At 37.8% G+C, this 16,720-nt stretch overlaps 1 protein-coding gene across 4 annotated transcripts in view; it reads left to right on the top strand.

The window, feature by feature from the left end:
- ANKFN1 (ankyrin repeat and fibronectin type III domain containing 1) overlaps positions 1–16,720 on the top strand; it is a 527,248-nt gene that overhangs the window by 479,127 nt on the left and 31,401 nt on the right. For all 4 annotated transcript variants that reach the window (XM_036222287.1, XM_036222289.1, XM_036222288.1 and 1 more), the window contains 3 exons: positions 7,825–7,991; positions 10,690–10,840; positions 12,364–12,532. In XM_036222287.1, the coding sequence (XP_036078180.1) occupies positions 7,825–7,991; positions 10,690–10,840; positions 12,364–12,532 (487 nt within the window). The remainder of the gene's footprint in view (positions 1–7,824; positions 7,992–10,689; positions 10,841–12,363; positions 12,533–16,720) is intronic.

Below are 16,720 nucleotides of genomic sequence, written 5' to 3'. Positions count from 1 at the left end.
TTAGGATTTTAGCAAGTGAGGGATGAGAGATAAAAATGAAAGATGTAAGAGTCACCTGAGAACTGAATAGCCACCAACATTCAAAATTCAAGCATCTCAGAGTCATACTCTTAACCTGGATGGCAGAACCAGGATTCAATCCCACATCTGCTCCTGAGTCCAGGGCTCCCTACGTGCCATCACACTGCCTCACATGTTCTGATGTGAACATGGGCTTCAAGCTGTCTCTTTTTCTTGTTTTTCTTTCTTTTTTTAAATCCAGTGATAGGGATGAGTTCTATAGAACTCTCCAGTTAGGTGGCAGAAATGGCAGAAACATCTGTCTTAAGCCCTATGCAACCAATGGCATATGTCCACAAGAGAGCCTATCAGGAGTAACGGGGGAGAAAGGGCTCAACTCTGCACAAACAAGCCAAATCCAATCCTTGGCCGAGTAGCCCCCATAAGCACCCTAAACAGCTAAGCCACTAGCCCACTGACTTATTTTCATTCTTCACTGAGAGGTTGCTAGTACAATAACGTTACCTTTCCATTAGTTGCACCAGCCCAAACCAAGACCAAGTCCAATGTAGCAAAGGTAAACTAATTGGTTAAAGCCTCTAGATTTGATTTTATGGAATTTAAGTTCATATGAAATTAATAGAGGGTGTGTGTGTGTGTGTGTGTGTGTGTGTGTGTGTGTGTGTGTGTGAAGGTGGGGGAAGGGAGCACAGACACATTCGTGGCTCCCCTCTTCACCTTTTATAAGCAAGTGCTAAAAGAAACATTTAAAAAATCATAATAAATTGAGCTTTTACAGGGTGACTAATACACTAATCCCCTATAGGGATAAACTGGGGTCTGGGCTACCTTCTCTCCTAGAAACACAGCACAGGCCTCAGCATGATATAATACCTGGTTTCTCCTAGACTTATTACATTAAATATGTGTTACAGGTGCAGAAAAATTCCAATCTGGCAAAAGGTTGTTAGAAAAGGAGACCAAAAATAGAGGCAAGATCAGGTTTCCACACAGATCCAAGTGGAAAATTTACCCCCGCTGACTGGCACATTCCTGCTTGATGTCATTCCTACCCACCCCCACTCTCCTTTCTTTTCTCTCCTACTTTTTCGCTCTCCTCCACTTCCCATATAGGTCTTACACTGGAGAGGAAATGGGGGATAAAACTACTAGGGCTGGTATCCAATCACTCCTAGACTTAAAATTAAGTATGTCAGGAGTTGGCCCTACTAACTCCATATGAAAGTAGAGATAGGTCTTGGTGGTTGCCCAGAGCCAGCTGGGTAATTCCCACAATTCCAGGCCACAGACCACTTTCTTTTCTTAGGGTCAATAGAATGATGACCACCAAGCCCTCTGATTAGAAGCTCAGGCTTCTTTCTGCTGTATCGCATCACATTCGAAGGCACCACATTAGGTCAGGCAGACTGGGTATAATTCCTGACTACTCTTCCTAGTTAAGTGACTAGGGTGAGTTACTTAATTTCTCATTTCTTTGCAAAAAAATCCTACTTCATAGGGTTCTAATGAAGATTAAATGAGTTAATATATGAAACACAAAGTGAGTGCTCAATAAATGTTAGTGATTCTTATTATTTTTCTACTCAGAAAAATCCAAGCAAAAATCCTCAGAACATACACAGTCCATCTCCTCCTCATCCTTAGTCCCCCAGGGAACCACAGATACTGGCTTAATCATCCCTTGGAGTATTTCATCCCTTCCTCTACCTTTCCCTAAGAACCAAGGAAAGGTTCTATAAAAACTATATGACCCACAATGAGGTTTTCAAAACAGATATGTGTTTTAACAAAATCTGGGCCTATAACTAATCTATTAATCCCTAGGGCCTGCAAGGAAACTCCAGGGTCTAACCCTCTCAAATTCCTGACCCTCTCAAGTCCTAGACCTTTATAACAGGCCCCTCTCATATAATTGGACGAGAGAGAAATCCTTCCCACACTTGCCTGGAAAGGAAAATAGAATTATTATGGATAAGTCTATTATGCTGATGTCTCTGAGCAAACTAATTGATAATGAAAGTATTTCCAATAGGGAGGCCACTCTCAGGTGCCAAGTTACTCTGACCATGATTTTCAGGGGTTATTTCAAAAACTGGAAGCTTCACAGGTCATTTTCTCTAAAGATTAATCTCTCACATTTGTACTATGCTTTCAAGTTGATAACACTGTTATATTAATGATATCATCTGATCCTCACCAAAAAAAAAAAAAAAAAAAAAGTGAGATTGACTGGGTAATTTTATCATGTCCAATTAATAAAAGAAGCTATGGATTTCAGGAAAAATAACTCGCCAAGGTCATGTCAGCCAGAAAGCAACACAGGAGGCTCAAGGACCAAAGTTTTCTGACTCCTAGCCTGGTACTTTTCCCATTCTACCATGCTGCTTTACATACCCTCTGCCTCCTTTTCTCTGGATTCTTTTTTAAAACATGACCCTAGAGATGCTGCAGTGAAGTTTCTCTTCTATCTCCTCCCATCTCTGCTTTCCTTCTCTTCTCCTCAGGCATTTCTCATCACCTTCAGGGACCCAATATCTTCTTCTTACACCTGAGGTTCCCAATACCTACTATCTTGTCTGCCTTTTTCTGCTTTTTTTCCCTCTACCTCCAAGCAGCCTCTGACACAGGGATCAAAAACTACCAGAACCAGGAAGACTAATGGAAATGAGCCAAGTGGGCTAGATACAAGAAACAATTGATTTCACACACAAAGTTGTTCACCGATGTTCACAGAAGTATTCTTCACAGTGATCAAAGAGCAGAAATACTCAAATGTCCAACAACTAATAAATGGATAAACAAAAGTAGTATATCCATATAATGGAATATTACTCAGCCATAAAAATGAATTACTGATCCATGCTACCACAAGAATGAACCTTGAAAGCATTATGCTAAGTGGAAGAAGCCAGACACAAAATGCTACATACTGCGTGATTCCATTTACATAAAATGTCCAGAATAGGCAAATCCATAGAGACAGAAAGTAGATGAGTGGCTTCAGGGGCAGACAGAGAGGGATTGAGAATGATAGTTAATGAATGCAAGGTTTTCTTTTTAGAGAGATAAAAATAGTCTGAAATTAGATAGTGATGATACTTGCACAACCTTGTAACTATAATAAAAAAAAAACACAGAATTTCATACATTAAAAAGGTAATTTTATAGTATGTGAATTATATCTCAATAAAAAAAAAGAGAATAGAGACTACAGTAATCGAGATCCCTCATCTCATCTAAAGAACAGCCCTATTTAGCCTCAGCTAGTAGCAGTGAAAGAAAGTCGTCTCAATGCTGAAATGTTTTCCAATTGTTAGAGAAAAGTTGGAAGTTCGGAGTTTTGAATAAAATCTCTTTACTTTTAAAGTTAGAAAATAATTCAGAAAATTTAAATTCTTTGCAGTCCATGTGATCTTTGGCCGGCCCACAAAGATCACCAGCCACCATTTTATGACCTCTGCTATCCCTAGACAATTCAGCTTGCATCCTCTATCTGACAAAACAAAAGCCCTGTAGTTATTGGAAAAGCAACTATTTATCATTCTTCTAACAAGCTCTTAGGATATCTGATCAATGAAGAGCGGCTAGATATACCGTTCCTAATTACTGCACCAGCACAGCATATTTTCTCCCAGGGGCCCAGCCCCAGACCCCACTACCTTTGGGCTTCTCACTTCATATTTAATAAACATTATTTTGGCACCAACCAGGTGCCGGGAACTCTTCTAGGTTCTATAGGAAAAACAAATGAATAAGTCAAGGTCCCTGGTCTCAAGGAGTTCAGTCAAGAGAGGGAGACAGACTTGTAAACAAATCAAGGTAATACAAGGCAGAATTAAACCAGAGCCTGATAGCAGTACAAACAGCGTACTATGGAAACAGACAAAGCAGCTTTTAATTCTACCTGGAAATATCCCGGAAGGCATTGTGGAAGAGGTGACATTTGGCTGAGCCATGAAGGATAAGTTAAGTTCACCAGGTAGAGGAAAAAAGAGAGAGAAAGAGATGAAGGAGGGAAAGATAGAGGGAGGGAGGGAAAGAAGGAGAAGGGCAGAGGGAAAGACGAGAGGGAAGAAGGGAGGGAGGGTGGGAGGGAGGGAAGAAGGAAGAAAGGAAGAGAATGAGGAAGGGAGGAAGGAAGGGAGGGAGGGAGGGGAAGGGAAGAGAAGGACTTAAATAGAATTAAATAGGGGGCATGTAAAAGAAATGAGGCAGAAGCTAGAAAAGTAAATCTCACCCTCCCTTGGGTCCACAACAGACCTTACATATTTTTTTTTATGGCCTTTATCACACTGGGTTATAGGTTTAAAAAAACTTGCTTACATGTCTCTCTCACATACTGAAATGTGAGTTCCATTAAGGAAAGGATAATGACTTATTCATCTTAATGTCACTAAAATCCTAGCACAATGTTTGACATATATAGTGCTCAATAAAAGTTGGCAGAATGGGTGAATTCATGAACCAACAAAAAACTCAAAAAAGAGATTAGGACATGTATTGTGGAATGAAAAAGGGATCCATTTTGACTGGAAATAAGAGATGCAAAAGAGCTATAGTGGAAGTAGATGCTAGAAATGTGGGTTAGAAATCAAATCAGGCAATATATAAACCCACAAGCATTTGATTTGGTTTAGGAGGCCTCTCCAGTGTACCTCAGATTATGTGAAGAGGACAGCTTCATTCTTTTTTCATGCATTTCTCAGGCTCCAAAACATTCTTACTAATGAAGGATAAAATGACTATGTAAAGTCAGAAAAACACATAGTAGATGCTCAGTAATAGTCTCTTTTAAAAATTGAATGAAAGAGTAAATTACTCCATCTCAGAATGGTGCTGGTTTTTACATAACCACAGTATGTTCCCAACTCACATTCTATTTGTGGTCAGTTCCGACCCCCACATGTTTTTTCTCTTATGCTCAAACCCATCCTATACTTGTACTTGGGTTTGGGTCTTTACAAGCACATTTTCTTATTAAATTTCAACCCTAATTATGATAGGCTTATTTTTCCAATGCATAGGGTCATTCAGAGCTTCATTACTATTTTCCAGAAAATCAAAACCACATCAAATTTGGGTCCCACAAATTTGATACACATATTCTTCATTTCTTTGTCTGGAATGTCAATAAATAAGCTGAAAAGACTGGCCCTCAGGACCAGTCCCTACTGGGCCATCACTCAATATGTCTACTACTCCAACACATTTCCATCATTAACAAATCTTCAACTTAGATATACACCCTATTAAAGTAATATGGTAAAGATTCTACTTTTTCCTAGATTATCTAGTGAAACATTACATTAGAGACTTCTCCCTGGTCCGTGGATCCTGTTCTTTTACTGTTAGAAATTAAAATTGTCTGTATGATTTGCCTTTCACAAAATGATGTTGACTCCTATTTAATGTCTTAGGATTTCCTGAGTGACTACAAATTGATTGTTTGATGGTTCTTTCTCATTTTTCCCAAAGATCAATAAGTTGGTGGTCTTTAATTACTAGAGTCATCTTGTGTTTCTCCCCTTCCTATTTCAAAGATAGGCATATTTGCCCTTTTCTAGTCTTTAGGGACTTTCTAGTTCTCCATCACTACTCAAAAATAATGACCTATGGGCTTGTGGCCACATCTGCTTGTACAGAAAGTACCCCTAGGGCGCAAATCATCAAATTCTGCTGATCTGAATACTTCAAAAACTACTGGATCAGGAAGACTAATGGAAATGAGCCAAATGGTTTTCCTCCTTTCATTAACTGTTTCTCTTTGATTACCAGTTCATTTCTCAAAATTTCACTTTGATTGAATTTCCTCTAGTCAACTACTTACCTATGATCTGTTCTGAAGAGACAAGACAGAAGACATTAAAAAGTTAAGTCTTATCGATCTTCTGATATTAATAAGAATTTCTTCCTTCTTGATCATGAAATCAATTTTTTTCGTTTTCTTTTTTTTTTTTTTTTTTTGCCAACTATATTAAAGTTACTTAGCCTTTGCTTTTCTGCAGATTGTATACCTATTATACACAGAAGTAGTACTAAGGACTAGGACAAAAAGCAATGAAAAAAAAAACATAGCAACACCATTTACTTCATAGACTAGCTTAAGAAAAGAGCATGAAAGATGGAAAAGATAAATACTACACTTCTGTGTGCCTACACTGTCTCTATTATACAACTGATTTCAGTATATTGTGATCATTTGTTTACTCATCTTCTTGACCTATTCAAAAGTAGTGATCATATCAGGTTACCTGAAACCCTAGTCACTGATAGTGCCTGTTATTCAGTATGTTTGATAAATGATGGAACAAAGGAGACAACATACAAAAGCATATATTAGATGTTGTAAATCATTAATTCTAGAGGAGAGATCACTCCTTTAGAGTATAGAAGTCAAAGAAGCCTTCCATACTTCTCTATTCTGTCTAGAATTCTGTACAACTATAATGTTTGTTTTTCTCTTCCTTTTTGCATCTCTTACATTTAGTGATAGAGTTGATTCCCTCTTTTTTACCCCCTCTGAAAACCAGTCTAAATCTGGCCTATAAAAATCCTTCCCTTATGATCAGTTACCTGACTCATAACTCCTAACTCTGGGGGCAGGGAGGGGGAGTGGTCTTTATTTCCAATTATTCATTATCTGAATATCTTGCAGTCATATAGAGAAGCAAAATCGCAACTTAAATAGTTCACTAGAGAACTGACCACATGTAAAACAAAACTCCATTCAAATACCCCTCTGTGCTTAACTAGGTTGGCACTTCCTGTTATACAACTTTATTCAGTCTCTGTTGCCTGTGGAATATTGTGATGTGACAATACAATGAAAATTAAATGCAAATCTATTACCAGGTAAATTTTAAAATCTTGTAAAAGACACAGAATTTTGCAAAGCTGAAAAAGATAACACAGAGACCTAATCAAGTTACATGCAAGGCTAGTCATATCTGAGAAGCTAGCAGTGATAAATCGGTTAACAATCAAAGAACATAAAATGAGCCAGGATGCTACTAGAGAATGACTCAAATATCAAAATTTTTAAATACCAGGAAAAAAATATGAAACTTTTAAACACTCTTGCAAAAATTATCATCTTCATGATCACATTGTGAAAGTCAAACAGCATTAGGAATAGCATTTCCGCTTTTATATAGTGTAGTCTAAAAACTTAAGCCAAAAAAAAAAAAAATCAATACTTGACTCTCAACCTCTTCATTCTCAAAATTAGAGAATAACTATAACTTAAATGTTAATAAGATAAATAAATCTATTGCTGTTATAGTGTTTCATTCAAGATAAAGAATCAATTAATCTTTTTCTACTTACTATAAAATGATCTATTTTAAATGGTGTCATTTAAAATAGACTTTTCCTGATATTAATTATCCTGAAATAATGAGGCTTCCTGAACTGCTTTGTCAGCTTTTACACTTGGAAATTTCTGTTTTCCCCCAGCTACACAATAAGCTCTCAAAGGATAGAAATTATAAATTCTATTTTTCTTTAGTACCTGCCTCAACCACCAGCAGCCCATTCCCAATTACACCCCACACATCTACAGCAGTTTAGAAATCTGAAGGAAATCAGCATGCGGAATATATTAGTGACTGATCACCTGACTTGGAGGATAATTTCTCCTAAGGGGAAGGCTATCCCGAACCTCTTTGTGGTACCCGAGGATTCTCACCTACTTACTTAGCTACAGCTCCTTTAATTTATGACACCTAAGAAACAAAAAAGTTTGATAGATATTGCTTTTTAAAATGTTGTTATATTTTGCTTTTTGTTTTTTTCACCCTACAGGATATTCTCTCATATCACAAAAGGAGCCATCAGCGGCTATCTCCTGGATTATATCTGGGCTACCTAAAGCTGTGTAGCTCTGTGGATCAGATCAAAGTTCTCGTTACCCAAAAGTTACCCAACATTCTCTGCCATGTGAAGATCCGTGAAAACAATAACATTTCCAAGTAAGTTTTGAGGAGTTTGAATTTTCTTGTGATGAAACAATGGCTCGAGTGACGCGTTAGATGTGTTAGAAGGAAAATGAAGTGTTACTTCTCAGTGTAGTTTCTCTGCTGAGATGTCCTCAGGGGCCAGCACATTGGGGCAGAGGCAGATCTGCATTCTAACATTAGGAGAGGGAGGGTTTGTGGTGCTGGTGAAAGGGCTGAGCCCATTTAAGGGGGCACCATCCTCTCACTTTCCCCTCTCTATTATTCATGGTGCAACCACTGATGCCCAACTGGTTGATGAATAGATACTCTTTTCTTTTAACACTGCTATTTCCAATATCTTTTCTTCACAACCTAATAAGTCATTATTACTTTTTTTTTTTTTTTAATATCACTGTGGAAATAGATTCTGGTAGAGCGATTGATTTCCCCTGAATCTTAAAGAACCCTCTCTACCCTCATTCTCCCCACTCCTAACCCCCTGGCCCGAGGACTTTGAATGTTTTTTACACTCTTTATGATTCTCTGGGGAAGAAAAGAAGTAACAAGGCCTGAGCTTCTGGAAACTGCTCTACGGTTTGGCATTACGGTGAATTACCCTGTTAGCTTTGGGAAAGTTGCCCAATCTTGGTAATCTGGCTCAGCTTTACAACTAGTCCTCTAGCAGGCCTCTAAAAGTCTACTATATATAGATTGAATTGTGCTCAACATGAAAAAAAATTTTTTTAAGAAAAGAGTAGATAAGAAAAAGAACTCTCCAGAGTTTGTCAGGCTTCAGAATACAAATGAGATCCCCAAATTTTCCTTATACCTATGTATTTGCTTAACCGAAGGAGACTCTAATTTGGTCATTTAAAATTTTGTCCCTAAAGTGGCAAGTTTATTAACTATAATGTCTCACAATGTTTTTTAAATACTTAGCTGAGGACAATAAAGGAGATGATAATGACAATGATCCATTCAAAGAACTCACTAGCTGCCATATTCTCTCCTTTCACTTATCAACTACACCTACCTAGGCTTTAAGTCTGCCATCTGGTGGTCACTTCTACCATCAACATTAGTTATCTCAGTCCTTCCCAAGAGGTTAAACAGCTCATTTGTGGGTTGACTCAGCCATGGTTACTTTCATCCATTTTCTAGATTTGTGTCTTAAAGGTTTAGACTCTATCTTTTAGTGATTATACCAACTAATTTCCCTTTGCCAAAGATCCAAGTTTCATTTTTAAAAGAGATTCCAGTAGCTTCCACTCTGCCAGTTCCATCTTCCTCATCCTTAGAGAGCAACTCATTAGTTAGTGGTATATATTTTATGATATTCCTATCAGTAATTTATTTTCTAATTTGATTACAGATGTTAACTTAGCAATGTGTTCCTTCAGGTTTTGTGTATACTTATGCTAGTCAAAACTCCCGCATTTAGTTCAATATCAGTGATGGGAGAAAAGAAATAGTTCCCAAGTAAGTTCTAAAAGATTTCAATTATTTACAAAGTCAACAGTATGCCCAGATTGAAGTACAATTTACTTTTGTTTCTCTCTCTCTCTCTCTCTCTCTCTCTCTCTCTCTCTCTCTCTCTTATTGGGAGGGACAAAGGGTAGATTTTCCATCGTCTTTTCCAGTGTGGAAACTGAAATGAAACAGATATCTTGAAAACAGAAACTTTTCTAAGAGCGTAGTCAGTTAAAAGGGAATGTTTTGTGATGAACAGCTCATGTCACAATTAATTTCATTTTCTGACCCACAGATTGGAGGCCAGGCTGGTATAACCCATGGGGAAGAGCCCTCAGAGGGTTTTCATGAGAGCGGGAACATATGTTAGCACCTCTTCTGTTTCCATCCCCAGAGAGGAGGACTTTCCTTTCTCTCAAGCCTGCTCCTGAGAGTATATTGCTGTTCCCTGAAGAGTTCGGAGGAGAAACCGAGCCAACTAAATGTGTTTAGAGACTTGTAGTAAAAAACCTGTGGGAACAGTGTTACCCAAGAGGCATTTTACCTTTTGAAGAGCAGCCTTTGGGGAACAAACCAGATGTGCTTTCCTCCCACCACCATTCTTTCCCTTCCCTTCCGCATGACATTTGGAGAACTTCATTAGGAAGGATTATAGAGCATGCAGAATAAAGACACATATGACTGGTTTGGAAGGATGGAAGTAGTGATGTGTGTCCCCTGGTTCCTTTTATTGGAATTGCCTGTTGTTCCTGTTTATGATTCTCCTCAAGCTTTTGGAAGGGAAAGAAACCAAAATAGTCCCCACGATTACAACAGGCCAGAGTTGAAATGTGCCATGTGGTTTGTTGCCTGAGTTGGACCAGACTGCTGTGGTTACCCGACTGCTGAATTAACCAGCAGATGCCCCTGTGGCAAACTGTAGGGTCTTAGAACTTACAGAGGATCTTCAGGGAAATAAAAATGAAAACAATCAGGAAATGATTACAAAATATGTAAAAGCTCCAATCTCAAAAACTGACTGATATAAATTAGACCTGCCGTTCTGATATATATGTGGTTGGATAGGTGAACTAAGCTTAAAGTAGAAAAAGCTCATTTTAAACTCCATTTGGGTGGCTAAAAGTCCAAATATCATAAGTTGCATCAAGTTTTAACCACCAAAAATTTGTTATCCAGGTTCTGGACATATACGCTAAAAATGTTCTGAGCTGTGTTCTGAACTTTTGTTATATTTCTAATTTTAACTTGACTCAACATACAGAGAGGAGTGGGAATGGATCCAAAAGCTTTCTGGCTCTGAATCTATGGAAAGTGTGGATCATACTTCTGACTGCCCCATGCAATTGTTCTTCTACGAGCTCCAGATGGCAGTGAAAGCTCTCCTTAAGCAGATCAATATACCTCTACAACAGGTACTAGTCCTTACCATATTTATCTTCCATTGTGGCATAAAACTGCATTGTGGCATAAAATTCAGGAGGTAAATATGTTAATTTCCACTGATTTAAATGCCACTTTGCACATATAAGCATATTTTTAATTTGATGCCTGTAAGTAGACACAGACTGCATTTCTGCTCTTTTTCTCCAGTTCCTCTGTGTTGACCTCGCCCAAGGTTCCTAGACCCCAGCTTACTATGGTCTGGTCAAGCAAGAAAAATCACTGGCTAGCCCACTTTGAAAGACACCAAGTCTTAGCTTCAGGATAACACAAAGCAAGGAAAATAAACAAATAAGTGTATAGTTAGATATGCAAATGATGTATCTAAGAGCAGAAGACTATGGTAGTATAATCTACAGCAATGGCCAAGGTTATGCCATGCTGATTCCACAGAGAATTAACTGCCAAAATTATTATCTTATCTAGATTGAAATGTGAAACTTTAACATCCACTAACAAGCAATTTTAAGAAAAACCGTTGGTATAGAATAAAACAGTAAACATTTATTAGGCTCTGTCCAGTAAGTTAACATGATGTAACATTAGCTTGAATTTTTTTTTTTTGCCTATGTTTACCTTCCCCTCCCACCCAAAACATACTCATGTGCACACTGTCTCTATGCACACACACACAAAACGAACAAAGTTTAGCCTGTAAACTTGGAAGACCATTACACGAGTAACTGTCTATTTTTAAATAACAGAGACAACCATGTATTGTCCTCTGACTCATGGAGGCAGGGGGACAGATTAGAGACTCCAAGAGTGTTCTTCCATTGGCATATTGTTCTGATTCTAAGTTAACACTGCAAAGCTAGTCCAAAACAGCCAACACTGGCAAAGAATAAATTGCACAAGATGCCATAAAGACACTAGGGGAACAATTGGATTATTCCAGGGGTGGCCATGTACTCAGAAGGAAAAAACACAAAAAACAAAAAACAGGTCTACTTGTGACAGGAGATACTATTAAAGGGTTTCTTGGGCTTACCAGGTTTGAAGCAGCTCATATTTCATTGGTGACTCTTGGGCTACATATACATGTTGGGAGAAGGCTGCTTAGCTGCCTAAGAGTGCATACATCTTTTTTTTTTTTTTTTCGGATTCTTGTAAAATTTTCTCAGTCTTTGGCCAGAAACTACATTTTTCCCCCTTAACCAGCTTAAATTGAAACTAGTGGATTTTTAATTCAATCCATTTTTGTTGCTTCATGTAATTATATTCATCATTTTGAAAAGCCCACAGAATGTAATCATTTTCTGCTTTTATAAGAAGCATAAATGTTGTTTTCAGAGTTTATGTGGAACATTACTGCCTTAAATCTTGATTTTATATAGCATTATTAAATGGGCTGAACCCTAATATTTATGTTGTATAAAAATTCCAAGCTTGAAGTCGTGTAATTTTGTTAGATGTTTTATGCCAGTTTGGTGTTGTTTATGTAAGTGCCATGTTGTAACTCTCCTATTTTTCCTCCGCGCGTGTCCCTCTGCAGGCAAGGAACTTCCGCCTCTACACACAGGAGGTGTTGGAAATGGGTCACAATGTGTCCTTTCTTCTCCTGCTCCCTGCCTCAGACGACGTCTGTACAGCCCCAGGACAGAATAATCCTTACACCCCACACTCAGGGTTTCTTAACCTCCCTCTTCAGATGTTTGAACTTGGTATAGTAGCTTGTTTCACCTAGAAATATTAACCCAGCCTCCTTATAATAAAATCACAAAGTTATATCTGTTCCCCCTTGTCCCAGTGGAGGGTCAATAAATCACATGATGGCTTTGGCAACAACCTTTCCTAGAACTGTGTACAAGTCTGAGAGAAAGCAAAGCTCCAAGACTATGTGCCTGAGCAATAATTATTGAAACCTAGCTAAGGCCCAATGGAGAGGAGGGAATTCTAAACAGAAAGTTCAGTTATCAGGCTGCAGTTCTTGCCTCCCCTTTGCTTTCTTAAAACATAAATACAAGAACTGATGTTTTCATGAAAAGCACTTTTCTCCCCTGCCCCCCACCAACTGGTTAAAAAAAAAAAAACTGTAGTTAAAATGTAGAGTGTATATCACTTTGGAGGAAAAAAATGTCTAACCTTAAATAGCACTGATTTATTAAATAGAGTCTAATATTAAATAGACTAAAATTCTAGCAGAACATTTGAGACGTTGACAGGGTTTCCCAGGATGCAACATTGTGATTATAATGTGAGATTCTGAATGGTGGAAAATCTTGTCCTGACTTTCAGAAATGAATAGCCTGGGCCCCAGTTTCCCTATTTTTGCAGAGACCCCTGCTGCCCACTGAGAATGTGAATAGGGAGGCTTTGTCTCTTCTCCATGCATCCTCTTGTAACAGGCCAATAAAAGGCAATTAGCAAGAGTACCATCAGTCCAAATAGATTGTAGGACTTGTGTGAGGGTGAGTGACTGGGTGGGTGGAATGGAGGCACTCTCTTTGGAATGCTCCCCTGACACCAGATTTAGAAGCAGACAAGGCAACCGCCTGATCTCTCATTTTGAGACTTGGGCATCTGAATCATAATTTATCCTCTGAGGACAAATGAATTAAGCTTCTCAGTTTTCCTTGCTCTGAGTAGTTCAGATGCCCTAAAGCTGATGAACAGCAATTATTATTTTCCAGAGGAGAGAGAGTTACTAAGAGAAGCCTAAATCAGACTTGTAGACTAGGATTTGAGAGTCCTGGGTACCCAATTGTATGGCAATCACTTAACCTGTATGTGCCTTCTCTGTGTCAAATGATTGGCCATACCACTTCTAAGAGGCCTGGGTGTAAATATGACCATTTAAAGAGTTCCCTACCCAAAGACTGTACTTCTGTTATTAAATACAGTTTGAATCAAGGTATTTCAATCAAGTTAATAAGTACATATATAAGGTGCCTAATGTGAAAATTCAGAGATGATTAAGACAAAAGCTCCGTCCTCAAAGGGCTTTCAGTACAGTGGTAGGAGTAAAAGAATATAAATTATTACTGAATGAGGTAGAATGTGCAAAAATCATTAGAATTACATGATATTAAAATAAGAAAAGAAAGCACATTTTCTCAACAAAGATATCAGAAAGCTGCCTTGGAAGGGAGGATATTTGATGTGGGTGTTAACGAATGAATGGACAGGATGTTAATAAACATGGATAATAAGAAAAACTTTCTTGTGGGGAGTAGAATGAGCAAAGACATGAGAATAGAAGAACTTAGAAAGAATTAGGAAAAGAATAAGTGGTTCAGTTTGGCTAGATCAGAGAAGTGATATGAGGAAATAGTGGACATAATGCTATACAAACAATTTGTGGCCATGTTGGGCAGTATCTTAAGAGTCAGACTAGAGAATCTGTTTAAGACGGATTTAAAGCAGGGTAGTGGGGGAATAGTTCAGAGGTTATTATAATAGCCCAGTGTCAGGGTAGAAACAAACAAAAAAGGAAACAAATATAGAGAGAGTAAGAAACACTGGGAGTAATCAAGATTGGGCAACTGTTTGAGAAAAAGTGAAGTCTAGAGACTACAAGAGTATGCCCATGGTTTTTAGCCTCAAATACTATATGACTATTGCTGCCATTATAAGAAGTAAGGAAGTCAGAGAGGAATATGGTTTGGAGAAGTGATGTTTTTAGCTTTGAACAGCTTGAATCTGAAGGTGCTAATTTAACATCTGAGTAGACATGTTTAATTGGCAATAGAAATGCAAGAGAGAAAGTTTGGTGCTAAATACAGAAATTTAACCAATGTTTATTGATAACATTTCTCAGGAATAAATAACTGATATTTAACAGGGAAAAGAACTAAGAAAATACTTCTTTAGAAAGCTAACTTGGAGTCTATTCTGTGTGAAACAGTCATTACTGTTCCACTATTACCAGCAAAAATGCATAAAATTTTCCCTATGCCTCAATGGTCTTTGGGGGAACGATCAATGATTTGGTATCAATCATAATAATATATGACTCCCAAGACTCTGAATGACTAAGCCCCGCACGTTTCTTCTCTGGTCTGATTTCCAGGAAGCCCATGCACTATTCCTGGACAGCCACACTTTATACCACTGATGTTACTCTCTGTTCTACAATTTCCTCTCTCCTCTCATTTGCTCATTAATTCATCAATAAATATTTATTAAATAACCTACTATCTGCCAGGCACTATTCTAGGTACTGAAATGAAAAATCAACAATGAACAAACTCTTCATGGGGTTTACATTCTAGTGGGGGAGACAAATAGTAAACCAATCAACAAACAATAATATTGTAAATGTCACATAGTAGTGAGAGCTTTGAAGAAAATAAATCAAGGTAAGGGACTGGAGTGAAGTGACAGGAGCTGCAATTTTGTATAGAATGACATAGGAACACCTCTCTGTGAAAGATACACTTGAGCAGAGATCTGAGATTTCCATGCAATGGGAATAACAAGTGCACAGTCTTACTTAAAGTAAGTGTGCTTGGCTAAGAGATCAGTATAGGTGGAGTGTAGTGAACAAGAGCAAGAGAGATAACAAATGAGATCAGGGAGAAAACGGGGGACAGATCATACAGGGCTTCATAGGCCACAATAAGGACTTTGGATTTTACTTTTAAGTGTGTTGGGAATCCAATGAAGAATTGTGAGCAGTAGAGTAACATATGAAAAGCTCTGCAAAATTTGGTAGTCCCCTCACCAAAAAAAAAAAAAAAATGAAAATTAAAAAGCTTAACTTTATTTCACCCAGCATTTTCCAAATGACCAGAACCATTTTTAACACGGCACTTATTTAAAAAAAAACACACAGAAAACATACTTTAGGATATGACACTCTAGAATAGTGCTTCTCAGACTTTAATATATACAAGAATCACTAGGAGAGCTGGTTAATAAAACAGATCCCTGGAACTCCATCTCAGCGATACTGAGTCAATAGATCTGAGAGAGGGACTGGATAATTTGCATTTCTAAAAAGCTCTCAGCTGATACTAATGCTGCTGATCCAAGGACCACACTTAAAGTAGTACTGCCAAGAACATAGAAAGTATGACATTAGTAACTCACAGAACTAGGAATGTGGTTAGCATATTAGTAGAATCCAACAGTTCCTATCTCTTTGACCTGTCTTACTCTTCTTAATACTAAAAGCAATGTAAGACCATCAGATACTATCCTTTATCTATGAAAACCAGGCCATAGGTCAAAGCCTGGGTCTCAATAGTTGTTGATTTTAAGATTTCTCTAGAGTAAAACATACCTTCTTACACTCGTGGTTCACCTTTGTTACCATATCACTGGTGATCCAGCTGATTAATGTGGACCATGTAAGTTTCCAGAAAGACCACTTGATCGGGCTTGGTTCCATTAACATACACAATTCTATTAGTCTTTTCTAGGGATTGGGAGGAAATGTTGCCAGAAGCAAGAAATTAATACACTCTACTACAATGCTTATTGTACTTCAGTACCACCAGCAACAACTTAAAAAATATTAATGAGAATCATGACAAACTACCTTATCCCCAAGTAATCACAGCTTTCCAAGAGAGAGATTATCATCACTTCCTCCATTAGACATCAGTCCACTAAGCATTTAATAACATCTTCTATAGGAACTTCTAAGAGCTTGCTATAGTGGGCCTAAGCCTCTCTAAGAAAAATGCTAAGTAATTTTTACTTGTTTCTGATAAGTAGAAACTTCTTTCTTCCATAGATAGGTTCAGAGTAAAAGATCAACACATACACTAAGCATTTCTAAGAAGGGGTTGTTGGAAATTCAGTCAGAACACAGAAAATTGTATTAACAACATTTTTTTCTAATAAGACTAGAAAAAAATCAAATTATGGGAATATGTGAATTATAATAGAATAAAACGTGATAC

Source organism: Rousettus aegyptiacus, unplaced genomic scaffold (assembly GCF_014176215.1).
Source record: "Rousettus aegyptiacus isolate mRouAeg1 unplaced genomic scaffold, mRouAeg1.p scaffold_m13_p_6, whole genome shotgun sequence".
Taxonomy (NCBI): domain Eukaryota; kingdom Metazoa; phylum Chordata; class Mammalia; order Chiroptera; family Pteropodidae; genus Rousettus; species Rousettus aegyptiacus.
The sequence above is the reverse complement of the archived record's forward strand: the minus strand, read 5'-3'. Positions and strand labels throughout refer to the sequence as shown.